This window comes from Xiphophorus maculatus, chromosome 23 (assembly GCF_002775205.1).
Source record: "Xiphophorus maculatus strain JP 163 A chromosome 23, X_maculatus-5.0-male, whole genome shotgun sequence".
In the NCBI taxonomy this organism is placed as follows: domain Eukaryota; kingdom Metazoa; phylum Chordata; class Actinopteri; order Cyprinodontiformes; family Poeciliidae; genus Xiphophorus; species Xiphophorus maculatus.
In genome coordinates, this window is record NC_036465.1 from 21,323,782 (window position 1) to 21,349,008 (window position 25,227).

General features: G+C 41.3%; 1 protein-coding gene across 10 annotated transcripts in view; it reads right to left on the minus strand.

Moving 5' to 3' along the window:
• LOC102235458 (ankyrin repeat and KH domain-containing protein 1-like) overlaps nucleotides 1-25,227 on the minus strand; it is a 34,386-nt gene that overhangs the window by 3,422 nt on the left and 5,737 nt on the right. For 3 of the 10 annotated variants that reach the window (XM_014470543.2, XM_023328560.1, XM_023328563.1), the window contains exons 3-33: nucleotides 16,561-16,717; nucleotides 16,268-16,415; nucleotides 16,008-16,155; nucleotides 15,699-15,932; nucleotides 15,498-15,592; nucleotides 14,599-14,754; nucleotides 14,219-14,300; nucleotides 13,080-13,271; nucleotides 12,849-12,958; nucleotides 12,610-12,697; nucleotides 12,372-12,499; nucleotides 12,133-12,276; nucleotides 11,921-12,023; nucleotides 11,059-11,321; nucleotides 10,683-10,970; nucleotides 9,223-9,661; nucleotides 8,984-9,123; nucleotides 8,777-8,888; nucleotides 8,546-8,691; nucleotides 8,285-8,427; nucleotides 7,863-8,076; nucleotides 6,628-6,803; nucleotides 6,325-6,487; nucleotides 6,147-6,242; nucleotides 4,750-4,866; nucleotides 4,483-4,651; nucleotides 4,173-4,372; nucleotides 2,566-2,927; nucleotides 2,275-2,427; nucleotides 1,977-2,126; nucleotides 137-1,619 (exon numbers count right to left, since the gene is read on the minus strand). In XM_014470543.2, the coding sequence (XP_014326029.1) occupies nucleotides 137-1,619; nucleotides 1,977-2,126; nucleotides 2,275-2,427; nucleotides 2,566-2,927; nucleotides 4,173-4,372; nucleotides 4,483-4,651; nucleotides 4,750-4,866; nucleotides 6,147-6,242; nucleotides 6,325-6,487; nucleotides 6,628-6,803; nucleotides 7,863-8,076; nucleotides 8,285-8,427; nucleotides 8,546-8,691; nucleotides 8,777-8,888; nucleotides 8,984-9,123; nucleotides 9,223-9,661; nucleotides 10,683-10,970; nucleotides 11,059-11,321; nucleotides 11,921-12,023; nucleotides 12,133-12,276; nucleotides 12,372-12,499; nucleotides 12,610-12,697; nucleotides 12,849-12,958; nucleotides 13,080-13,271; nucleotides 14,219-14,300; nucleotides 14,599-14,754; nucleotides 15,498-15,592; nucleotides 15,699-15,932; nucleotides 16,008-16,155; nucleotides 16,268-16,415; nucleotides 16,561-16,717 (6,599 nt within the window). Of the gene's footprint in view, nucleotides 1-136; nucleotides 1,620-1,976; nucleotides 2,127-2,274; nucleotides 2,428-2,565; nucleotides 2,928-4,172; nucleotides 4,373-4,482; nucleotides 4,652-4,749; nucleotides 4,867-6,146; nucleotides 6,243-6,324; nucleotides 6,488-6,627; nucleotides 6,804-7,862; nucleotides 8,077-8,284; nucleotides 8,428-8,545; nucleotides 8,692-8,776; nucleotides 8,889-8,983; nucleotides 9,124-9,222; nucleotides 9,662-10,682; nucleotides 10,971-11,058; nucleotides 11,322-11,920; nucleotides 12,024-12,132; nucleotides 12,277-12,371; nucleotides 12,500-12,609; nucleotides 12,698-12,848; nucleotides 12,959-13,079; nucleotides 13,272-14,218; nucleotides 14,301-14,598; nucleotides 14,761-15,497; nucleotides 15,593-15,698; nucleotides 15,933-16,007; nucleotides 16,156-16,267; nucleotides 16,431-16,560; nucleotides 16,718-25,227 lie in introns of all 10 variants that reach the window. The other 7 variants (XM_023328557.1, XM_023328556.1, XM_023328555.1 and 4 more) reach the window with 5 other exon arrangements.

Sequence of the window (25,227 nt, forward strand, 5' to 3'; positions counted from 1 at the left end):
TTTTCATTTAAACCTATAAATATATCATGTCCATTCCAGTGGACGCTGGGTCTGATGACTGTCAACATCTGTAAGATTAAAAACACTAGATGCTATCTGTGGCTAATGCTAACAGTATAGAGGACTTCCAACTGACCTGGTTGTTGTTATCGAAGATGGTGCTGAAATTGAAGAGACCTGCAGGACCGAAGTTGGCAGATATCTGCTGTGGCTTGCCTGCGCTGGCGATGTGCTGGGATCCGTTTATCATCCCCAAATTAGCAGAGACCTGAAGGGAGCTCGGCGCTTGGCCTTGGGTTTGGGGTTGAGGGGGAAGGTTTGTAGGCTGGGACGTCTGGCTTTGGGATTGTTTTGGTAGTTCCTGCTGAGCGCTGAAGGGTACAAACACAGACTGCTGCTGCTGCTCAGGATGGTAGTAAGGCCCCGGTGGCTGCATACGATGGGAGACTCTGGGAGCGGAAGATGAGAAGTGGGGAACGGTGTTGTTTGGATGTGCAACATTGTGTGAGTGAGCCGGAGATGTTCCTGGGGGAAGGCCGGAGCCGGGCTGCGAGTTGTGGAGCGGGGGATGAGCCTCTGTAGATGGTCCAGAGGAAGCAGGAGGTCGAGGTTCTGGCTTGGTACCTAAAGCTAGAGCAGGGGAAGTGAAGCTCTCGCTGACGGACGCAGGCTGACACTCGGGTGCAGACGGCTTGTCCTTTCCGGCTGGGGCGACAGGAGCGGGCTCCGTTTTAGTTGGCTGGATCGGAGGCTGGGAGATGGGTCCCACCTGCTGCTGGGGAGCGTTTGCTGTTGTTGTAGTGGACGTGGGATGTGCAGTAGAACCTGTTCCTCTTACGGCATTGCTGACGCTAGTGGCAGCTGAGTTAGACACAGGCGTAACACCTGCCGGTTTAGGGTCGGGAGCAAACAGCTGCTTCCTGACTGATGACGGGGTAGGGATGCTCGGTTGGAGGTTGTAAGGAGCCGGATTCGGGGTGTGGGGTGAGGATGCGGACGTGTTGGGCACGCTGGTGGTCATGGTGTTGGTTGTCGTGACAGCAGTTCCTGAGCTGGCGGTGCTGTTGTGCTCGCCGTGGGTGGAGCTAGGCTTAGCTTGAGTGTTGTTGGCTCCTCCGTTGTGTTTCGGTGAGCCGTTAGCGCTACCAGGACTCACAGGACGCACGGGGAAGGGTCCCCAGGTGCTGGCCGCTGGAGAGAAGGTGCCCCCGAACTGCGCCATGGGCAGACGAGGGTGTCTGATCTGGTGCATGGTCTGAGCAGCCAGTAAGGCCAGTTGAGGGTGAGCGTACGCCAGGGGCAGAGACACCGGGAATGGCTGCCGGACATTCGAGGGAAGCCCCTTCCCGATTTTCCCCCCGGGCTGAGAGGAGGGCGAAGATGTGGATGACGTGGGTTGGAACGAGACCCCTGAAGAGGCGACCAATGAGCTGAGAGGCTTTGGGCCTGTAGCTGAGCCACTGGTGGTCCCCGTGGTATTGGGGAAAGAGGCCGAGGCCGCCTTGGAGCCCGGAGCTCTGATGTGATTCCGGGGGATCAAATCCTCGAGCTCCTTGGCGGGGTCCTGGATCAGAGAGTTGATCAACTGGACTGCATACCGCGTCGACTCCGTGCCTCCTCTGAAACAAAATGCATGTCAATCAGACCAAGTTCCAATGTGTAAATTTTACACACACTTTAGACAACTATGACCTTACCTTTTTTTTTTTTTTTTAAAGTCGCTGCAAAATCAGTAATTTTAGGCCTTAGCTATCACAACAAAAACCATCCTGGACAAACTGGTACAGTCCCAGTGCAACTTTTTAGTTGACCATATTTGTAGTTTTTTGTTTCCATTATCTCAACAGTGTGTAGCCCTGAATCCCAATCAAATCACTTAAACATTTTGATCCTTTAGTTCAAGTTGGACGTGAGCCTAGCAGATTGATTCAATTAATGTCACAGTTGCAGTGGAGTCCACAGGGTGGTATTTTTACCTGATTGTGATCATTCTCTCTCCGTTTTTGTCCTTCTGTTTGTCCACATCTATGTGAGCGCCAGTCACGTCCTGGATGGCTGTGATGTTGCAGCCTCCCCGACCCATGATCCGGGACACAACTGAGGCTGGTACAGAGAGCTTCTTTGATCTAGAAAAGAAGTTACTTCCAATCAGATGTGAATCTTCCTTTACGGATGCATCTCGTAAGAAAGTGTATGCATGTTGAATACATACAGCTGCAGTTGAAATACAACAGAGCTTTAGACAAAAAAACAAAACACAACCTGAAAACTTACCTTCTGACCACCTCTTTCCAGCCTTCTTCTCTTTTCTGGCCTCTCTTCGGACTCGTGAGGCTGAGTTTACTGTTGGGGGAGGTCACCGGAAGAGCCATGGTCTTGAACGGGGAAGGCAGGGAGTTGGAGGAGGAGTCGCTTGTATCTGGAGCTCTGTGACAAAAACAATGCTCACATTTAGTTTCCATTGACGACGAAGTAATACGAAGAAGACATGACCTGGTATTAGTGGCAGATGTAAAATGATTAATAGTTTGTGACACTGAGAGGCTGAACTTGAGTTGGGCTCACTTTTGCATTGGCTTTGAGATAGAGACTGTGACCTTATTGTCCACTTTGGGATCTGTTGGTGGCTGAGGACAATGTCTCTTCTCTGGGCCGGGCATGAGAGTCTGGGATTGGGTTGCTCCTGAGGAGGGGACTGAGGAGGAGGAAGAAGAGGAGGAAGAAGAGGAGGAGGAGGACGCGGATGAGGTGAGGTCAGGGAGGTAGTTGAGCTCCTGACTCTTCCCCCCACTGCTGCTGCTCTCACTGGCGCAGTCGGTGCTGTCCAGGGGGTCTGAATCGCTGTTGCCACCAGTCACTCCCCCGCCCCCACCCCGTGGCTCACCGTGGATCTTGTTCTTGTCAGCCTTGTGCTGTGCAAGTGCAACCTTTGAAACAAATCAACAAGCGTTAGATTTTATGCAGAAATCCAGAGGCAAATGTGTCACCGTAATGAGGGTGGGTGATAAAGGGTTCAAATTTTAATCACCATTATTTTGTGGTTCAGGTAACTTATGGCTATGACCGCATGACAGCAATTATAGCGTAACAAACACAAGTAATACTCTTGAAAAACATTCCACTTTACGCTTCTTTAGGACAACAGTCACATAAAGAAGTGTGATTTGTATCATTAAGCTGGGCACAGTAACTACTTTTAATTATATTTTCAAATTTATTGGCATTGATTGATATTATTATTGAAAAAAACGGAGAAAATAGGAAATATAACTTCGACAATAAAGAGTTTAAACATCAATCATGACGACAATAAATCAAGACTCATCAATATTCTTATTCACTTTCTTGTTCTATTCTGTTGGTGTTTAATCCATTTTTAATCTGCACTCTTTTACTTCGTCTTTCACTTCCTTGCAACTGTTCAGCACTTTGTACGGAAATGCTTCATAAATGAAGATATTATTATTATCATGGTTAGAATTGCGATAAATGATTAATGGTACAATAAATGCCCACCCCTATTCAATAAATGAGAATGCCAAATAATATTTTGAGTGAATCAATTCAAAAGTAAATCTCATTACTAGATTACACAAGTGATTTATTTCAAGGGTTCATTTTGTATTAATATTAATTAATATGGTAATGTGGATTACAGTTTATGAAACCCCACAATTCAGTTTCTCTGACATTTTTTTGCAATATTAAGTGTAATGTAAATGTTGCACTTTTTCCTTCCACTGAACTTCCCATTAATATACTCACATGCAGCAATTTTAATAACCGGCTGTGTTAGCAACAACCTTTTGTGGCTTAGAGGGTGTTAACGATTATCTACTAGAGTAATGTCAAATCAGCAATAGTTTATTAGCTTAACATTAGTGTCAAGCTAATATCCTGCATCCATCCTGCAAAAAACAGTTTTTGGGTTTTCATTACCTGTGATCCACAAACAAAAAGAAAGATAAACAAAATCTAAATATTGCTATATTGCATCTATAGTTTTTAAGTTTCAACCTATTTACTGAAATACATTTTTTTGACAATTACAATTTTTTCAGAAATGAAAATATCAATTTCAATTTAATATTTCAATATTTTAAACTGAAGTGTCAATATGAAATTGAATCCTTGAGCCATATGGCTGAAGGAAAAACCAGAGAAGTGCTCACCTGTGGATCTTGCAATATGATTGGTTCATTAGGTGCTGAATCCTTGGTCTTGTTCTTTTTGTTCTTCCGATTGGTGTTTGGGGTAGTGGCCACACTTGCTCGCTTCTTACCGAACGCTGTAGTGAAAGTGGTGGAGGTGGCAGATATACCGATGGTGGTGGTGGTGGTCGCACTCGGAGGCTCAATGGGAACCTCTTTTTCTGAGAGACAACAGGGATCAAGTTTAGACGGAAACTACGGTAAATATCAACCAAGTGATCAACACCAACCCGATCTAGAAAGTCTCTTCTAGTGAAGGAACAAAGGTTACCTTCGGCTGAATCCTCTTTCTGCTCCTGCATCTCAGAGGACTCCTCCTTGGTTTTCTGCCCTTCCTCTTCCTCCTGCTTCCTCTTTTGCTCCTCCTTCTTCTTCTTGCGCTTCTCCTTCCTCTTCTCCCTCTTGGCAGCAAGCGCCTGCTTCTTGCTCTCCTCCCGAGACTGTTGGACACAAGAGAGTAACTTAAACCCTGCTTCCTGCTGTTCATTGGTGGTCTTCTGTATGCTCAGAAATGACGAGACGGCGACAATAAGATTACCTTCTCCAAGTCCAACTCCTTTAGGAGGATGCTAGCATTCTTGTTGGCCTCTGCTGCCTGCTGGTCTTTTGCTTTGACAATGGTCTCCATGCACTGGTGACACTTCTTCAACAGCTCCTGCAGGAGAAAACTCTGGTTAACAACTCTTTCCCGCCCATCACATCCAGCATGAAGATAAACTCTGAAATGTTTTCCCACTAGAAACTGAATTCCTGAAGCTTTCATGGTGTCCTAGTTCTGTTTCCACTGTGGGGACCAAAACCACGGCTGTTTATGTAAATATACCACAGGGTCGATCCAATAGCAGCGCTTATTCACCACTTTGGAAATGTAATAAAACTGAGTTGAAATACAGCCATCATCGTATATTAATCTATTGAGATCTAGTTTTAATAGCAGGGATATTTTTTCTTTGTTTTTCAATGCAACTTTTAGACGGTGTGGCAAAAAAGGACGAACTACCAGTTGCGACAGCAAGGTTCAGAATGTGGTTAAAAAAGTGAATTCTGACCAAAAAGACATTAATCTCTGACTGTTTCACACTGTGTTTTATTCAAATCCTGAGTAAAATCAGTCCCCACTTTGTTTTAATGTCTACCTGTAATCAGTTTGACACATGCGCAGTTCCCAGAGGCTCAAAAAAAAAGAAAAGAAAAATCCACCTTTCATCTACGACTTGTAATTATTTTCCAGTTATTCCATCATAAAACAAAAATAAAACCACAACCCTCAAAATCAAAGAATGTCTGTATTGTTCATACAGAGAGAGAAATGTTTCACCATCACAAAAATCCCACACATAATTTATACTACACACCAAAAATATGGTATCCCTCCAAGCGTTATTTTGTACTGTAATTGTCTACCACGGTTGTCTGATTTTAAGGATTACGCCGGTTTCAAATTTAACACTTTTAAGACAATTATGAAAGAAATTTAAGACATGCATCACATCAGAAAGGTAAAAAAAAAAAAATTGGACAGAATATTATATATATGTGAGACTGATTACCAGTCCTTCAATCTTTGTCCCCATTTGTCTTCATGCCAACCTACATAGCGAGGCTATAGTCACAGCTAGTTAGCAGTAGCCTCAACAACATCAAGTTGTCTTCCTTGCAAAAGTGCAAGACAGACATCTGCAATGACTCAAACTTTTGCCTGACACAGAAGTCCCACAAAAAAATAAAACTACAAGATGAAATAGTCCTGTCACGACAAAATCTAAGACCAATGATTAACTTATTGCAATAACTTTAAGATATTTTAAGACCTTCATCTTAGATACAGGAAATGAACACTTTTTAAGGATGCACAGACAATCTGTATTTGGTTCTTAGAAAAGTTTCCTCTGGTGGAAATAAGACTTTAATGTCCAAAAGGAATTCAATAGCTACCTTGTCAGCGATGGTGGCAATGTATCTCATGCACTCGATGTCTGATGGAAACTGGTTGACTTCCTTCACAAGATATTGCACCACCTTCACATGACCCTACAAGTTACAGGAAAGAATGTTACTGGAGGATTTGTTAAAGTGATGCAGGATGCCACTGAATGTAGAATAAAGCACACACCTTGCGAAAAGCAGCCATGAGTGGTGTGATTTTACGGTTGTCTGCAGCATCCACGTCGGCACTTGCATGCACAAGGAGCTGAACCACATCAAAGTGACCACCGTTCGCTGCCAGCCAAAGGGGAGTGTTCCCTTTCTTGTTTCGCACGTCAATATGAGCCCCCCTACAAACAGAGAGCAGTAAGTGTTGCCATGAGTCGTCAGAAAAATAATAATAATATTAATTTTAAAAAAAGCTGCAGCACTGTCTCAGAGAAAAAATACAGATACGTTTAAAAAGTACATAGATGTGAGAAAGTCTTACCTGTTAATGAGCAGCTCACAGAATTTGTAGTGGCCCTTGTCGGCAGCAATGGTGAGGGCGGTGTCTCGGGAGGAAGGAACGGGAGGAGCGTTGACATCAGCACCTTTATCCAGTAGAACTCGGCCCACCTCGGCATAACCCCCAGAGGCTGCCTCCATCAATGGAGTGAGACCAGTCTGTGTGAACAAAGGATGGTCAACGGATGCAAACAAAAGTAGAGCCAAGACAAAATTTCATCCATTTAGAGATATGGATGCCCAACAAAAAAAAATGATTAACCCGATTCGGGCTACCAGATCGCCGGCGATCTGAGATGCATACATATTTTTCAAATGCCGGTAGAATTCGAACCACGTAAGGTAGAGCAATTTTTTTTTTTGCATATTAAACTGTAAGAATTGCGCTTCCTTTTCCGACCCTAAACATCCCCCCCGAGTTGCTGTGCGCGCGCAGACGAGTTCACAGATTTATAGTAAAAAGGATGGGTCCACAAACATGATGTGGCATCCATCCCTATATTTGTAGATCAGCTCGGGTCTGGCCAATCACTTCCTGTGTTGTTCTGACGTTGACAGAATGAAATACTACGAGATTTCATGAAATGTCACATGACTTCAGGTGAGATTTCATGAAAGTCATTTCCGTTTCCTGCACGTGCTATTTGGCTCTGCTCTTGCAAGGCAAACACCCAAAAAAAAAAAATTATGGAAAGACACGGAGTAAGAAGATTTTACTCTGCGTCCGAAGTCTTGGAGCTCGTCCAATGTGCAATGTATCTTCTGCACTTCTTTTTTCTGATTGCACTGATAAAAGCATTTTTTTTATTTTCCCTCGTTTTATTGTTTTTAGAAAATTGGCTGTAACTTTGAAACGAAGCTTTGAAAAAACTCCAAATAAATTGTGTTTGGTTTAGAAGGCTTGTGTGCAACTTTTTTGTATTGGGAACTTTGGTAAATAAAGTTAGGAAACTCTTCATATTTACAAAAATATGTCAAAAAAATTATAAACGGATGGAGTTCTTGTTATTGTTTTGCAAATTTTCTATTTTTAATCAGTTATTATTGATAAATGGCATACAAACTTGGAAAGGAGGACTTATAAGGATTTTATAGATGTAAAGAACATTGGAGTGCTCCTAATAATGACTCTGCAGCATCCAAAAATGTAAAAAGATGCTCATGCGGACTTTTATAATGGTAGTCCTAAAAGGGTTAAATGACACTAATGCCCTGTACCTTAGCGCGGTGCTCTACGTTGGCCTTGCGATCTAGCAGCAGACTGACGACCTCTGCTCGCCCCTGGAAGCAGGCCAAGGTCAGAGCGGTGTTTCTGTTGGTCTCGATCTGGGCGTTGATGTCCGAGCCCATATCCAACAAGAGCTTCACTGCCGGAACGTGGCCGTTCATCGCTGCCAGCATCAAAGGAGAGATCCCCAGCTTACTGCCAGTCCTGTGGAAAAAGAAAAATATTTACAGAATGGAACTTTTTCTATGAAAACATCAGTGTATAGTTGTGGTAGACAGTTTAAGAATGATAGGTATTTAAACATGGGCACATGGAAATATCACAGTGGATAAAAAGTGAAAAGAAGGTATTGGTAAAATCTTTTAACAAGATAGGGATAAACTTCAGAAATACATTTTGTTTTTCCACTCACCTGGAGTTGATCTCAGCGCCAGCGTTGAGGAGAATCTTGATGATGTTGACGTAACCCCCTGAAGCAGCCAAGCTAAGAGGTGTGTAGTCGGAAACGTTGCGGTGTTCCTTGTTGGCTCCCCGCAGCAGCAGCAACTCCACAACCTATCGAATAAAAAAAATAAAATAAAAAAAATCAGTTATGCAATTATAGCTGGAGGAAGAAAAACAATGTGAACTATAACGTCAATATGCTGTGAGCAGATCTTAAAGGCAGTTTTACCTCCTGTCGGCCTCCTGAACATGCCAAGGAGAGGGGTGTGTCTTTGGTTCTCTCTGACTGAGCCTCAATGTCTCCACCTTTGTCCAGGAGTACCTCGACCACTCCGACATGGCCAGCAGTGGCAGCCAGAATCAAAGGAGTAAACCCTGTGGAGCACAGAATGAATGCATTTGTTTTCCCATTTATCTCCTCAGCAGAGGTCCCCCCTTCCCCCTCTTTGTTCCTCTGTACCTTTTTTATCTCGGTGCTCAATGTTGGCTTGCCGTGCAATCAGGACTGACACAAGCTCCTCATGTCCTCCTGCACACGCCAGCGTCAACGCTGTATCATGGTTGCTCTCCGTCTGTGAGGACGCAGCAAATGTTTCAATAAGATAAATTACATTGCATGCATGTACATGTTGAAGTTCCCTTTGAAAACCACGGCTTTAAGGCTTACGTGTGCGTCAATGTCAACCGAAGGGTAGAGGGGCAAGACGGAAGGGGGAGAGGCGATGTTTGGGTTCGTCTGCGTGGGCGGCTGGGACAGGGGCGTGGGTGACGTTGTAGTGGTTAGCATGGGCACGCGGCTGCTCACAGCTGCAATACAGAAAGGGGGCAAAACATCCATATATGCAGGTTTGCTCCAGTCGGCAACTGCAAAATTTCAGTTTATCTGTCGTGAGCAAATATCCTCACCTGCCATGATGTCATCCAGTGTGTCTGTGAGCGTCTGTGCAGGTGTAGCCACCATGAGCCCGTCTGGGGCTGGTTGAGGTATCATTCCTGGTCCCAAACCGGCCAGCTGTTGACCCTGACTTTGAGGTTGCTGCCCCAGCATCTGCTGGCCCAACATCTGCTGCCCCACCAGCACCCTCTGCAGCTCTGGGCTCGTGCTTCCTGGGTAGTCGGCGGGGTTGTAGTCTGGCAGCGGCTGGATGGGGACGAAGGCGGCCTGGAGGGGCGGAGGCGGCGGCTGGGGTTGGGTCTGGGGCGAGGGAGGAAGAGGCGGCTGCTGTGGCAGCTGAGGCCCATCCCTGTACAGGATTGTGCCAACCTGAGGGAGTTTAGGGTAGTCGTCCTCTTCTCCATCTGCGTCGTCCTCCGAGCCCTCATCGTCATCATCGTCCTCCTCATCCTGAAAGCACAGAGAAAGCACCTCGAGTTTCCTTAGAATAATTTAAAGTGGTATCAAGAGAAGAGACTCGAAGACAAATCGGTCGGAGGGTGGAATCCAATCAGCAGACGCAATAAACTAAATACTACGAGAGGATCAAAGTTAGCTTTTCTTTAGAAGTAGAGGGATGTTTAAAATGAAATTAGAGGAAACACATAGTTGTAAGAAGTGACTTGAGAGGTACGCATTTTGTAAACGCACAGAAATGTTTGCAGTTCATTTGGGTTTGTGAGAAACAGACATCCCAGACCACTTAGGTCTTCCGGTTCTGGTTTACTCTGCATCAGAACCAGAACTAAACATGGAGAAGCAGCATTAAGGTTTTCACACACCACAAATCTGGAATGAACTTCCAGAAAACTGCAAAAATGCTGCCTCACAAGCACCCTCTGCAGCTCTGGGCTCGTGCTTCCTGGGTAGTCAGCAGGGTTCTAGTCTGGTAGCGACTGGATGGGGACGGCCTCGGCTTTGTAACCAGTTTCACAAGTGGTTCTTGTATTATGGTTTCATGGTGTAAAGCACTTTTAACTGTTTTGTTGCTAAAATGTGCTATACAAATAAACTTGACTAGATGAGTGTGTATGTTCCGTTCTATCCTTATGAGCCTTTAGCCTGAGATTTTCTTGGAACATGTATAGATTGGAGGTGTGTTTAATATAGACACAGAAACTGCTATTTTGTGATGCTAGCCATGATAATCGATGTAAAATGGCTTGATCCATTTTAAAACGTCAACTCGTCTAATTTTGGCTTTATTTACATCAACTGCTCACTTGCACATGACCTTTTCTCCCAATGCAAGTAATTAATAACAGCCCCAAGGCATGAAGGCAAGAACAATGTATTTTCAATGTGTTTTATACCAACTCTTATGTTACAGGTTTTGAAGAGAAACTGGAATCAGTTAAAGTTGATATGCATAAAAGGTGACACCCTGATTAATCCGGTTTTCAGGTTTTGGCAAAGTGAATTAGAATTTTACCTCTTCCCCCTCCTCCCCTGGCAGCTGCTCCTGTTCCCTCTCTTTGTTGGCCTCCTCGTCGGTGTCTGAGCCAATCGGTAGCTGACCACCTGTTGGGGTAGGAAGGGGCCCCGGAGCAGTAGCCATACCCCCGGGCCCTGGGCCCGGACCCTGATTCTGTCCTGCCTCCTGATCTTCTTTTAAGCCCTTTGCCTCCATGTACTCTTTGGTGAACTGTTGCTGTGTTTTTAGCTGCAGCTGGCGCTCCACCTTCTGAAGCTCCTTCAAGATTTTCTTCTTCTTCTGCACCTGAGTACAACACAGCCACATCTATAACTGACAGGTTTTCTTTTGACAGTTTTACTTAAGATAATGACAGTTTTAGTTTAGACTATACCTGTTCTTCTCTGCTTTTCTTCAGCTCCTCAATCTTGTCTTTGGTGAGCGGCTCGCCCTGAATGAGCTCCAGCGACTGGAGCTGAGCTTTCTCGATGGCGCTTATTCTCTGGCCCAGTTCGTTCAGCTTTCCCTCCGTTTCCTCCACTATGCATTCCAACGGTGGACACAAGTGGAAAGGCGGCAAAGCTTCTGCTTCAGGACCACGACTGACTGCACTGGGGACACCGGGCTGAAGGGCTGCTTGTCTCTGTTTGGACACCGCTGATTTTAAAAACAAAACAAGAGAGATCAAGATTAAAATTACAAAGAAGGGTAAGAGTAAACAAGCATGGCTTAACAAAACCCAGGATTTTCAGCCAACATATTTGAAGCTTTTCAGGACTCTATTTTTCAAATACCTCAGACTGGTTTTAAAATGTAACATTTCTTTGTTTTTTTTATTGTATTGTGTTTAGTACGATACATTCTTAGCTTAAAAAACGCACTGTAAATGTAAACTTCCACTAATGGTTTGGGATGCGTCAATAACTGACTGTTTGCAGTCAGTTATTGAAACACCCAGATGTTTATGGTTGGTTTATGGAAAGCAGTTCCACTAAAATAAATATTATTACTAATGAGTAACTAATATTCAAATGTCAGCACGATAAAAACAACAGAAAATTCAAGATAGTGTTTTATTTAGTGACACTTTTTGTAAAGCTTCTTTGCGTATTTCAGGGACTTAGTTTTTATAGCTCAGTTTTTTATTTCAGGCTCTTTAAATTTTATGTTCTTCTAAGACAAATCCTTTCCTCTGTGAGGCGGGTTGGACCAAAATGAATTAAGAGTAGGCATAAACCTCTTAAGGCATCGTTTACCTTTGCTTGAGACGGGTGGGGGCGTAGCAATGCTTGATGGGGCTCTGTCGGGTTCTTGAGGGGGCACGACCATAGCGAGAGCTTGGAATGGGACACGAGGAACCTGATAAAACAAAATTATGTCACATTTAGCTAGGGGAACATGTCTGTGTCTGGAAAGAAGCAAAACATTTTTTTATGCAAAACTTCATAAGATATAAAGCTGTATACACCTGAGAAGCATCTTGTGATGGGGGCGTGAGTTGGGAGAGATCCGGGGCTGGGACAGACAGAATGTTGTTGGGGTAGTCCAACAGGTAGGACACCACGTTAGTGTGGCCACCTTTAGCAGCTTCTATCAACATGGTTGAGCCATCCTAGAGGCAAACAACATTATGAGGTTTTCATTACGATGCAATCAGAGGAGCAGAGCGAGCCTCAATAAACTACACGTTAGGAACAGGAGCCTCACTTTGAGCCTGTGTGTGGGATCGGCACCGTGCGCCAGCAGCAACTCCACCACAGCCAGATGCCCCCCAGCACAGGCCAGGGACACCACGGTGTGATCGTTGTTGGCAGTAGCTCTGTTCACATTAGCACCTGAACAGGAGAAAAAAAACAAAACCACAGAATTTATTGGGAGGCCCAGGACTTCTTGTGCTAAAAATTCAACAAACACAGTAAATCTGACCAGCAGATTAAAAACACACCTTTGCTGATAAGAAACTGCACTGTGCACAGATGTCCTGCCCTTGCTGCCTTCATCAGAGGTGTCCGCCCTCCTTCAGACTCGTGTTCCTAAAGATCAGAGGAATTATTTCAGGTTTCAGGATGCTTTTACAAAGTAATTATGCCAGAGGTTTGCTCTTTTCAACTGCATTTGTAGTTTTAAAATCCCAGAATCCCTAAATAACATCATTAAGACTGAATAGAAGTATTGTGAGCGTACCAAATTGGCTCCAGCCTGAAGCAACACATCTGCCACATCAGTGTGTCCATTCTCACACGCATACGTCAATGCCGTGTCTCCTGTTGCTGTGGTGGCGTGAACGTTCGCTCCTTAATGGTCGACAAAGACATATTTGTAATTAAAAAGGTGTTGGATTCTTAAAGCAAGATATAAGTTTATGACATATGTTCTCTCAGAGAACGTTATTGCTCTAGTTTTTTTATTGCTCACCGGCAGCCAGTAGGTATTTCACCAGCTCCAGATGGCCCTCCTGTGCAGCCTCCATTAGAGGAGTGGAGCAGCCCAGCTCAATGTCGGCTCCTGCTTTGATAAGGAAGTCGGCTACTTCCAGAAAGCCTCCACAGCAGGCTAGAGTCAGCGCCGTCTCCTGGGTCTCCTCCGTCTGGGCATTGATGTTAGCACCTGGAAAATGTGTGGAAATGGTTGTCAAAAGAGAAAATATGAGCTAGGCCTTAAACAATAACGATAATTGATTATTGAAATGATCAACTAATTTAGCAATCAATTAACCATTAGCAGACTCAAAAAAAGGACATTTGGTGTCCTCTTTTGGATGACAAATGTTCTTTAATAACTATTTTTGCATAATAATTAAGCCAAAACTATGCAAAGAAATATATTAACTTTTTTTTTTTACCCAAAACTCCTCAAGCACCATAGTTTCAGCTTCACTCGGTTCAGATTTACCGAAGGAATGCTATGTTGACGTGTTTGTTTTAGGTCATAAAATGTTTCTTTTCTTATTGAAAAAGGGAATTTAATCTAACATTGTATAAAAAAAGGCATAAGTGGGCATGCTGTGGTGGCGCAGGGAGTTAGCATGCCCCACGTTTGGAGGACTTAGTCCTCGACGCGGACATCACGGGTTCGACTCCCGGTCCCGGCGACCTTTGCCGCATGTCCTCCCCCTTCTCCTCGCCCTCTTTCCTGTTTGCCTACTGTCATAAAAAATACGAGCCACTAGCGCCTCAAAAACTCTTCTGAGAAAAAAAAGAAAAAAAAGGCATAAGTTGTTAAACTAAAAGTCTGATAAATGTGCCACCTTTTAGTCTGACCTAATATCAATCAATCAATTTTATTTATTAAACATTGTTCATACTAAAAGCAGCTCAAAGTGCTGTACAGATCAATAAAAACAAACCCACATAAACAAACAATTACCCACCCTACATGGAAAAACACACAACTATATGGAAATGCACATACTACGCATAAGCACATAACAATCCGGACAACTTTCTTTAGAATTCGTCACTGATCTGATTTTCTGTTTCAAAGTATAATACCTGTATAATGACACAAAGTGGGGCCTGGATGTCAGTAACCATATGTTAGAGGAAGTGTCCTACCTTGAGCCAGCAGCAGTGCTACCATCTCCTCATGGCCTTCTCTTGCTGCCTCCATCAGGGGAGTGTAGCCCTCATCATTAACCTGGAGACAAGCAGAGGATGAGCATGGACATTATGATTATCCTGATTTTGAAACTAGCAGTAGTGGTAAGATGAAATATTCCACACTCCAAAATAAGATGCAATTCTTCCATCAATTTCAAATATTCTCACTCGCATTATTTTTAGATTATTTTTTGTTCAACTCTAGTTCGCTGAACTAGATTATTCCATCCTAAAAAAAAAAAAATCCAACTGATATTAGGAGTGGCACCATCAAAGAACTAAAATGTACAACTTTTTTGTTTTAGAATTTCCTCATAATGCGTGTCTTTATGTACCTCCTCCAGATTGGCGCCTCGTTCTATGAGCAGCGCTGCGAGCTCCACGTGTCCTCCACAGGCCGCGAGGGTGAGAGGTGACTCGAAGGAGTCAGCTGGCATGTTGACCTGCGCACCGCTGTCCAACAGCAGCCGCGCCACCTCCACATGGCCATCCTGGGACAGCGAGACACAGAGGATGTAGAGATAAGCACCTGAATAAATATGTACTAGCATTTTCCAGTTAGGCTGAATTTGGCCAATTTCCATGGCGAAAATGTCACTGTGGACATTTGAAACGGGGTTAGATAACCTAGAATAAAGTTTCTGTTTAGTTTTATTATTTGTGTTGTTGCAGCTACAAAAACATGGGAGATGCCGTCGATATTTTAAATAACATTTGATTTTATTTTGGTGTCCAATTCTATTAGAAAGAAAAAAAAAGTTTTATCAAGTCAAAATAATGACCTTTTAAGACCATTTACATTTAAATTAAAGACCAATGAGTAAAAAAGCTACCCATAGTTTGAGTTGGCTGACTACATATTACCTGCTTTAGCTAAATTTAAAGTATACATTCATTATACACTGAGCTTTATATTTCAAAACCTGCATACACATTAGGAGGTAGTTGTGGTAGAAGCAATACATTAACTGCAGCTTGTGACATTTTAAATTTTGGAATTAGATTCATTAATAGCTTTTTAAGACCCTGCAGAATTACTGAATAAAACTCAACGACAAAGTAGTAAACAACCTATGTTTTACTAACCCTTTTACCCGTTTTACTCTAGTAAGTCACAAGATTCCAAAATATTAAATAAGAGCATATTTTGTAACTTTTTTAGAATACTAATCGATCCAATAGGTCTGGAACCTGAAGTGTCTGGTTTAAACTGAGGTTTGGGTCAGATGCTCACCATGCAAGCCTCCATGAGCGCCGTGTGCATCTCGTCTGTTTTATGCTCCTGGTCTGCTCCAGCCTCCAAAAGAAAGCGAACCATATCCAGATGACCTAAATTTTTAAAAAAGTCCAATTTAAAGCACTACGTAGCAAAGTTTTACAAATAGTGACTAACAGGACACTCATTAACAATACGGAGACATATTTAGGTCCAGACCTTTGTAGCAGGCGAGTGTGAGAGCGCTCTCCTTGAACTCGTTGGAGTGTGTGTTGATGCCGGCGCCATACTCCAGAAGTATCCTGGCCACCTCCACGTGGCCCGCGCTGGCTGCCTCCATGAGAGGTGTGTGTCCGTTCTCGTTGTGGTCCTCGATGTTCGCACCCTCTTTCAGCAGCACCTTCACCACATCCACGAAGCCACCGGCGCACGCGTACGTCAAAGCTGTGTTGCCTGGAAGCCAAAAACCGTGTGAATCCTCAAGAAAAATGAGAACTAAAGCTTTTTGCGGGGATCAGATAGTTTTACCTGTGGAGGACTGAGCGTTCACATCTGCCCCGTGGACCAAAAGCAGTTTGACGATGTCCACGTAACCTCCACTGGCAGCAGCCATTAAAGGTGTTATGTCCCCCTTGATGCCCCGGTCCTCTACGTTGGCGTGCATTGCCAATAAGACCTGTTAACAAAAATTGAAATCATGAGGTAAAGAAACACTCAATTCAAATTACCATGAGATAAAAATGCGTTTGTGACTGTTTTCTGTCAGAGACACAAAACCCGTTTCCTACCTGCGCGAGTTCATAGTAGCCAGCCGAGCAGGCGAGGCACAGGAGGCTCTCCCCCTCTTCCGTGTGCTCATTGACGCTTCGTCCCTCGTCCAACAACTTGCGCACAGCGTTAACGTCCCCATCAGAACACGCTTCTGCTAAACTACGGCTGAAAATAACCAGACTGCTACAATTACTGCCACGGTGACAGGTGGACACACATACGCCTCAAACAAACAAAAAAAAACTCAAAAAAAAAAATACATGCTACAATTGAAGTGTAAGGTCTGTGAAAAAATGGGCGAGATACATACTTGTCGGCTTGGCCGGCGTTGAGTGTGTTTTCAGCTCTCATTCGGGTCAGGGCAGCGGCTGCCTCGTCCAGCGCACAGCTCACGGACGATGTTAGTCGCCGTAGCACCTCGGGGTCTGCAAAAGCTTTACCATCGGCAGTGGACAGTTTACCGATGCCTGCCGAACACCGAGAAGGCAGAGGTGCATAGGGCAATGCAAACCACAGGGGGAGCAGAACCACACCAGACCAGATGAAGAAGCAAGTCCAGTCCAGCCAATCCAATCCAGGGTTAGTAGCAGCATACACAAACGAGATGGAGAGAAACCCACACACAGAAAACACACACAAGCACGTGTTAATTTGGCTCAACAAATCCAGTCACTACTTTCAATGCAGCGTCATGTATGAATACTTTTTTCCCCACAATCTAAAGCATAAACAATGTTCATTTATAGACAATTGTGTAATGAGCTTAAAAATGTGCCAAAAACTACAAGGAAGGCAGTGAAGGAAGAAAGTGGGAAGGTTTTTTGTTGTTTGTTTTTCTCAAAAACTCAGGTTAAAGCCATTAATGGTTGGAGAAAAAACATCTTGTGTATAAATTTTAGATGGATGAGAGGAAGAACGTGGAAAAAGAGGAGGAACTAGAAGTGGAGGTAAAAAGTCAAAGGAATATTAAGAATTCAAATTACCATGAGATAAAAATGCGTTTGTGACTGTTTGTTATGAAAAGGTCGAAAAAGCCAAAGAGGGAGAATAAGAGGCAAAAACAAGCAAACACACAACAGAACATAACTAATTTGATAACTAAAAATAAAGTTTCTCTCTTTGATAATTACATCTTCGAGTTTAGGCATAACAGGCATGTTTTACAATGAAATGTGAATGTATTTCTCATAAGAAGCATCTTCATTTGTTGATCAGATCTGAGCTTTCCGTCCCGGAAGTTGAGAGCACAGCAGGACAATATCTGGGATATTAATCGTTATCGCAATAACTGTGTGTGCAAGACGCATAACATAAGGAACTGCTAGGACTGCAATAAATATTAGCTAATTAAGCATCATGCATTCAGGCTCTCTGCCAGTAATTTATTTGATGACATTTATTGTTCAATGCATCATAATTGGATTTTCTTTTTTCCTTTTTTTTTTTTGCAAAGAAGTGGTAGGTGGTAACGCAATTATGAACCAACACCAAGTTGCTTCAATACCAAAATAACTGTAAGAAAATAAGACCATGATAAATCATTTACAAGCATTTTCCCAAGGTAATTTTGTTTATCTAACGCATCTGTTAAATATAAACCATTAAAAATAAGCAATAACTTGCCTGTACAGCCTTAAGCTAATCCTTTGACAAAAAGCCCTTTGATTCAAGAACACTCTTCTTGAATACATAACTATCAATTATAGCGAAACAGACGGTAAGAAAAGATTTCACCAGTCCGACCAGAATATTCCAGACTCATTCTCAGTCTGTAGAGAGGTATAGCAGCATCAAAATTATATCACTGTGCATATGGGAATCAGTCTGAAAAAAAACACAGCATTACAATCATGCTATGGTACAGGGAAGACAGATAGTTTTAATTTAATAAAAATATAGGACATCAGTGACACTTGAGAAACTGGAGGTTTCCACAAAATGATGTAAAAGACAACACTAAAACTTGTTAGGGAGGCTGCCAAATAAACATGACTGAATGAGCCAGGCTGTAAACGGACATTTCCTTTCAACTTTGGCTTACATTTTCCAACACCTTGTGGGAATTTGTGTTATAGGCTGAAGAAACCAAATTTAAACTTTTGGCCCACTATTTCCCAATCCAAGTTTGACACACACACACAAAAAAATCCCCATTTTAAATGACCATTAGAGCATCACACCTACAGTGAAACATAATCATAGCAGAATGGTTACTGTAGATTACAGATGGAACTGTAGATTTTGTCTTGGTAGATGAACTCATCATCAGCTAAAGTACCAGCTCATTTTGAGCTGGTACTCATTAAATGTCTGCTCTGAAAAAAACAATGACTCCATGGGACAAAAGCTTTGGAAAGGTTAAGCCAGAGTCCAGATCAAATTGGACAGAAAAAGTGTAAAAACACCCAAGTCTGGCTGTATCTTCATACTTGGCATGGTAGAGAAGGTAATTGATGTCGAAATGTGGGATTTTGAGACTGAATGCTGAAATTCAAAGGTTCTTCGATAAATTGTGAAGTTTAACGGTGTGTAACTGGCTTACTGAAAGTTTCAAAACTCCCAGAGGTTAGTTTTTTTTTCTTTGTTTATTATGTGACACATGAGGAAAATATTTTTAAATGATTCATTAGGAGTTCACTTTCAATACACGTGTGTATATAACAGGGTTTTAAGCAGGGCTGTGCAGACTTGAGAGTTGCTTTATGTTTGCCAACTAAACTTTACTTGTTTATGCTTCACTATTTTTAGTAAAGCAAAATACAGCCTGAGCTTTCACAGAAGACAGTACTTGGGCGCTGCAGAGATTTTTGGTAAGCTTTGACTTGCTACTGGCAGCAGCTTTGAAGTAAAAAAAAACAACTTGAATAACAATGCATGTGCTGGCAGGTTACTAAAATGACAGCATTTGAGGTAAACCAACCGAGATGCCAACAATGAAACTCAACCAACCCTTTACAGAAGTCATAAAAAAAAAAACAACATCTGCCTTTAACTTTTTAGTGAAAAACTAAGAATACAAAGTGATTATTTGAACAAGTGCTTTCTAAAAACATCCAGTCGCCACTTTATTTATTTCATTGAAATCCATTATTAAAAATACGTATTTGTGCAGTGTCTTCAAAATCCATTTACATGCAAAGCGTCCCCAAGTCCCTCATCTTAGTTTTAGTTGAACAGCAAGGACACTGAAACATCTGTTTGAGCTTAAAAAGCCCAATTCAGTGAGTGTTTACCCATAAGCAACCTCTACACCCATAACTGTCATATTTACATTGACAACATGAGCTTTGCACTGGGAATAAAAAATGTCAGGATGCGAGTATATAATGCAATTTAAAGAACAAACCGACATCTACAGCAGTAAAATAAGAGATTTTTGCACTTTTAAGTTTGGAATTTTTATTAAGCTGTCAACAATCTAGATACTATGACATGATCATAAAGGTTCAACTTAACCCCCATATTACAGAATTAGGTCTGAAATTCAAGTTCTACTAGGTATTTGCAGTCAGACTGAACTGTGATTTTTCTCCTGCTTTTGGGACACACGCAAAAAGTAAAAGTTCTGCATTTTAAAGAAGATCCATTTTTGTCTGACTGGTAGAAATGGTCTGCTGTATGTTGTCTGGTCACATCTTAGGGAAAATCTGACTTTAATCGTGTGAAATCAAACTGAGGTTTAATAGAAGCATCATAAAAGGCATATAATGGCAGAAAAAAACACAAGCCTAGAGACTAAACTTTGGGGTCATAGGTTAGTGGTGCTCGTCATTACATAAGCCCATATTAACTGATACCTTGCATGAGCTGCGGTTAAGCCAAGCTGTATTATATGGAGATTTGAAAACACTACAGACTGCTGACTGGTAAAGGGGTCGGGGGTCATTAGTGTCACATGTGGGAATCTATTACAGTGGGACTCCGTCCAGCAAGCTGAATATCAAATTGACATGTCAAGAGTGTATATAATATATGGCTCATAAATATTACATATTTCAAACAGTCCTTTGCAACATTTAGAGTGTCCACAATAGGACTGCCAGTAATGATTAAATTAATAAATGATTATTCTGTGGATTAATTAGATACAAAAACTGGCAGAATTTTAACAAAGCCACTTAAGCCTTTTTAATACAATATTAAAAATACATAAAGATTAAGATAAATAATAATTATTTTTAATAAATAAGAAAAAAATGTATTGCAATAACATAGCATTCTTTAAGTGAATTTTAACCAGGTGAATACAAAAAAACAATGCCAATTATGGGTAGAATATATTTACAGAAAAAGGTGATTTTTTTTTTTATCTTAAATGTATACATGTTTTGTACACTGCTGACTTAATTACTGCTCTGAATATGTTGGGATTTTTTTTAGTCAATAAATGATCTCTTTTTAAAAAAAATCTACTCGAGTTAATTAATCGATTACTAAATTAGTTGACAACTATTTCAAAAATCAGTTCCGATTAATTGTTTCAACATTTTTTTTTTCTACCCAAATATCTGCCACCCTATTCTTCTCAGCATACGTGGTTCATAATGAGATGCATCTATTAGTGGCGTCTGATTGCTGTGGCTGAAGAGACTATCAAAGTGTAAAATATGCGACACTACAGCCTCGTGCCAGTCACACAGCTGAAGGCAGATCCCAGAGGAGTCAGTGGGACACCAATCTGTGTGCTGCTGTCTTAATATCCATCCTTCGATCAGCTGCAGCTTAGCGAGCAATGAGCTCTGACCAGCAGTGGGTCTGAAAGCAAGCAGCTCCATTATATTCTATACCGGTGAATTGCTCCCCTTCCCAGACTGTGCCTGCCGTGAAGCAAAGCAGATCTGGTAGAGCCATCCAAGCCATTTCTATCATCAGAGCTATAAAGGTGCAGAGAAGAAGCTACAGCCTCAGCCAGGTTATTTTAAGCCGCCTTTACATAAATGTGTTCATGGAAATATGTAAGTTGATCAAATAAATATGAAATTTCTATTGGCCATATAAAACCCATGAGTCAAAGTCGATTCAAACATGAAATTTGAGCCGGTAAACGTGTGGCTTAACTTATATATTCACTGCTATATTTAAAGGTAAACGTCATTTCTCTTGAATGCATTTTGGCTTCCTGTCTCGTGTTCATGTCAGACTGCAGCACTTGCTTAAGACACTGTGGTCTAATTTAATTCAACATGGTGATAGAGACAGCTGATAGTTGTCAGGAGCACAACAAGGCACGGCAATGCTGTAGAGCTGCAGTGTGCACACAGGGAAGCAGGGTTGTGTTCCTCCAGCTTCACACACCCTGCAATAAACAGCTGATCGGCCCATGTCAAGAGAGAACTGGAGTAAAAATACAGGGTAAACCCACATCAGCCTGAAGAATATCCTAGCCTAGCCTTGATACAAAAAAAAACTAAGAATCTTCCACAGAGAGATCCTTTTCCAAATAATGAAATTTGAAGGCGCAATGAGTAATAACTAATTTTCCAGCTAATGTAGCCCTTATGATATTAAAAATTATGTCTAGTTCTTTATTAGTATGAACTGTGTATTGTATTATTAATACAATACTTCATTTCAATGACTGAAACAAAATCTGGAAAGAAATTTGGACTAGTGCACACTTCCTCTCCTTGTTCCCACGTGCACGTGTGGTCATATGCTAGTCTACTGGAAGTGTAATCAAAATGATCAGAATGAATGCAACTTTTTTTGGCTCAACAAAACTTGCCTCAGGGAAATACAATATTTGCAGTAGATTTCCAAAATCTGCCGCTGTGGCCACAGAGTTGGAACAGGCAGAATGACTCGACTCAAAGTCGTCGTTCTCAAAGCATCATGGTGCAAATTACGCAGAAAGTGAAGTATTCATAGGGCTTTAGACAATTAATTACTATGAATTCAGGCTGACACCTGTTTAATGCAGTATAAAAATATTTAGAAGGTGCCACTGGATCCACTTTTATGAAAATTAAAAATTTATTTAACATGTCAGAAGATGTTCTAATTGTATGCATTCAATATAATGATTATAAGGATAAACTGATCAATCCCCAACTTCCTTAATTTTACGAGAGCGACGATGAGTCGATACCCACATATGAAACCAATCTTATCCACCGATCTGATCTCCCTCCTCACAGGCCTGAAAAAAATCAGGCGCTGCCCCTTTTTGCCGTGAGAATGAGCTGACTGACTGGACGACTTGATTGTTTTTAGTTTAGTTAATGTAGTAGACAGCAATGCACTAAACCTTTTATGTGTATTTGAGAGCACTACCTCATGCGCAATCAAAACAAGTTTGTATTGTTTTGTGGGTACTGTTCAATGTTGTTCAATAAAATTAGATTAAAGATATTGACCTTTTACCACCTGATAGTGTTGGTTATGAAAAAAAGAAAAAGAAAAATTGGTATCTGCTAAAATCTGGCTTTTTAAAGATTGGTAATGAGCTAGAAAACTGCAATCTGTTCATCCCTAAATAATCAGTATTGTAAGTTTCTTGACTTCAGGTGATAAGAAAACACAGCAGCAGGTTACCAGTGTAACTAAAGCTTATAACTACAATGCAGGGGTGACTAACACCAGTCAGACATTTCCCTACTCCAACAAAGTTTATTTAAATGCTTGAATTACCTCCTCAGAGTGCCATTATGTTCAGCAGGGATTTGCTAATGAACCATCCTTTGATTCATTTGATTCAGGTGTGCTGAACCTGGGAAAGATCTAAAACTAGCCATGAAGGACTTAGTCTGGACGCCACTGGTGTAATGTTTCCACTGAATGCTTAAAGCAGCAGGTCGGCGAAAGCTAACGTGTAGCTCTGGCAACGCCGCTGGCTCGAGCCAGCTCGTCTCGTGTGCAATTCAAATTAAAGTCTGTGTAAATGCCTCCATTTATAGATAATATTTCTAAAAGTTTAGTCAACAACTGGTTGCGGTTTGGCACGTTTAGAATATGTGATACAAACTGTTCCTCTGATGGTTGGGTAAGAATTGGCATTATTTCTTAAAGAATTAGAAAAATCTCTATACTACAAAATTAAAGCTTTTTATTATGTTCCCAGGAAATATGTGAGCCTCGAGTCCAGCAAAAATAAACATATCCAAAGCTCATGCTGCATTGTTTTGTGAAAGCACAAAATATTTCTTCACGACACATATTTTGCATAGCCTTGCTTGTAGTGTGTCATCTTTGAGTGGGAAACAGACAAAGTGGATGTCACTTAGGTCCAAAAAGCACCATTTGTTTAGAGAGACTGATAGCATCAGTAAGTATAATCTCTAAGTGCTAGAACCTACTTTGAATTACTTCAAGTAAAATTAACAAACCCTTTAAAACAAACACCTCTAATCCAATTAGGTCCAACTTTCCTCTGATAAACAGTTTTACATAATAGTAAAATACCCGAACGAGTTGAGACACCCGATGAATTGAATCCTCTAATAAAAGCTCTAATTGAGTCGAGTACCCAAATGGAATGTGAACTTATGTCAAGAAAGCTCGTGTTAACTTTGTTAGTATGTCAAAAAAAAAAAAAACCTATAAAACTTCAGACTAAACTTTTGAAGAACTAATAAAGGACCAAAAACAATTGACATGGCATTTACAAAATTGCCTTGGCACATCTCTAGTGCTCACCTCAGCCAACATAATAAAATGAATAGTAACAACATGAAAGTTTTGATATGGAAGAAAAGGCTGGTCATATTTTATGAGCATTTCGAATAGAGTCTCCTGAAATAATCCGAATGGGGGGGGGGATGGTAAAATACATCTGACATTTAAAATGTAAGAACAGCCCATTAACCAACAACTTAAAAATAACGCATTCGGTACGTTAACTTTACAGAATATATTTTAGTGCGCGTTTTGGCTTAATCAATTTCAAGTGGAGGTGACATCATAGTTAGTAAGCTATTGTGAAGTGTGCTAAAGTTTGACGGTCAGTGCTGAGGCCAAAAACAAAACTTAACCCCATACAGAGAAAAAACAACTTCACAAAAACGAGACCGGTTTATTTGTCGTCATGGTCTCATAATATATCTCACATGAGATGTGATATTACCTCATACAAGATAATTAGTTAAATTACCACAATTTGGGAGCATTTAAAAAATTTGTTTTTTTTAATTTTTATTTAAATAGTAAAAATTTCTCCTGCTGCTTCAAAACTAATCATATTAGTTAGTTACAAGCTTATAAAACAAATACATGCTGAAAATAGTTATTGTTAAGTAAGCTGGCTCAATGGACAGAATATTATATACTTTTTTTTTTTTACTGGAGTTTCAAAACAGTAATATGTGACTCTTTAGTTACTCAAGACCTGAAAGATTTTCAAACAGGCAGGTTTTTCTGTGTTCTCACAGAAAAGAGCAGGTGAGAGAGGGGCAGTGCTGCATTATGCCATGCTCCATAAGGCCGGACACAAATCTTACTGAAAAGGAAGCCATAAAAAAATATATTTTTGGTTTTAAACCATAGAAATAATAAAAAAAGAACATTTTAGCAGCTCACTGGAAACATAACTAGTAAATATGACTTTGTCAAAGGCAAAGTAGTATTAAGTGAGCATTTACCTTCTCAGACGTAATCCTACATATTTCATGATGGTTCATTTTGTTTTCGCCACCATTCTGACACAATTTCCTTCAGATTGCATTCATTTAAGTAACTACAAAGAATCATAGATAATAGTCAAGGTCATCTTTTATTGCTACTGGTAACAGAAGCCTTCATTAATAATCCATGCCTGACTTGTCTTACAGCTTGTGTTTGTTGTAATTAAGTCTGCAGGGCACTGGTAATCATTTAGCAAAATATGTTTTAAGTCCCACATGGAACTTTTCCGAGAACTGTGGGAAAGTATTAAATAAAATGTTTTATGAAGCAAAACGCACCGACTTTAAATTAGCTTATATTCACAAGCCTAGATAACTGGTTCAGTTATCTCATGTAGTATTTAGTTTGAGGTTATTTT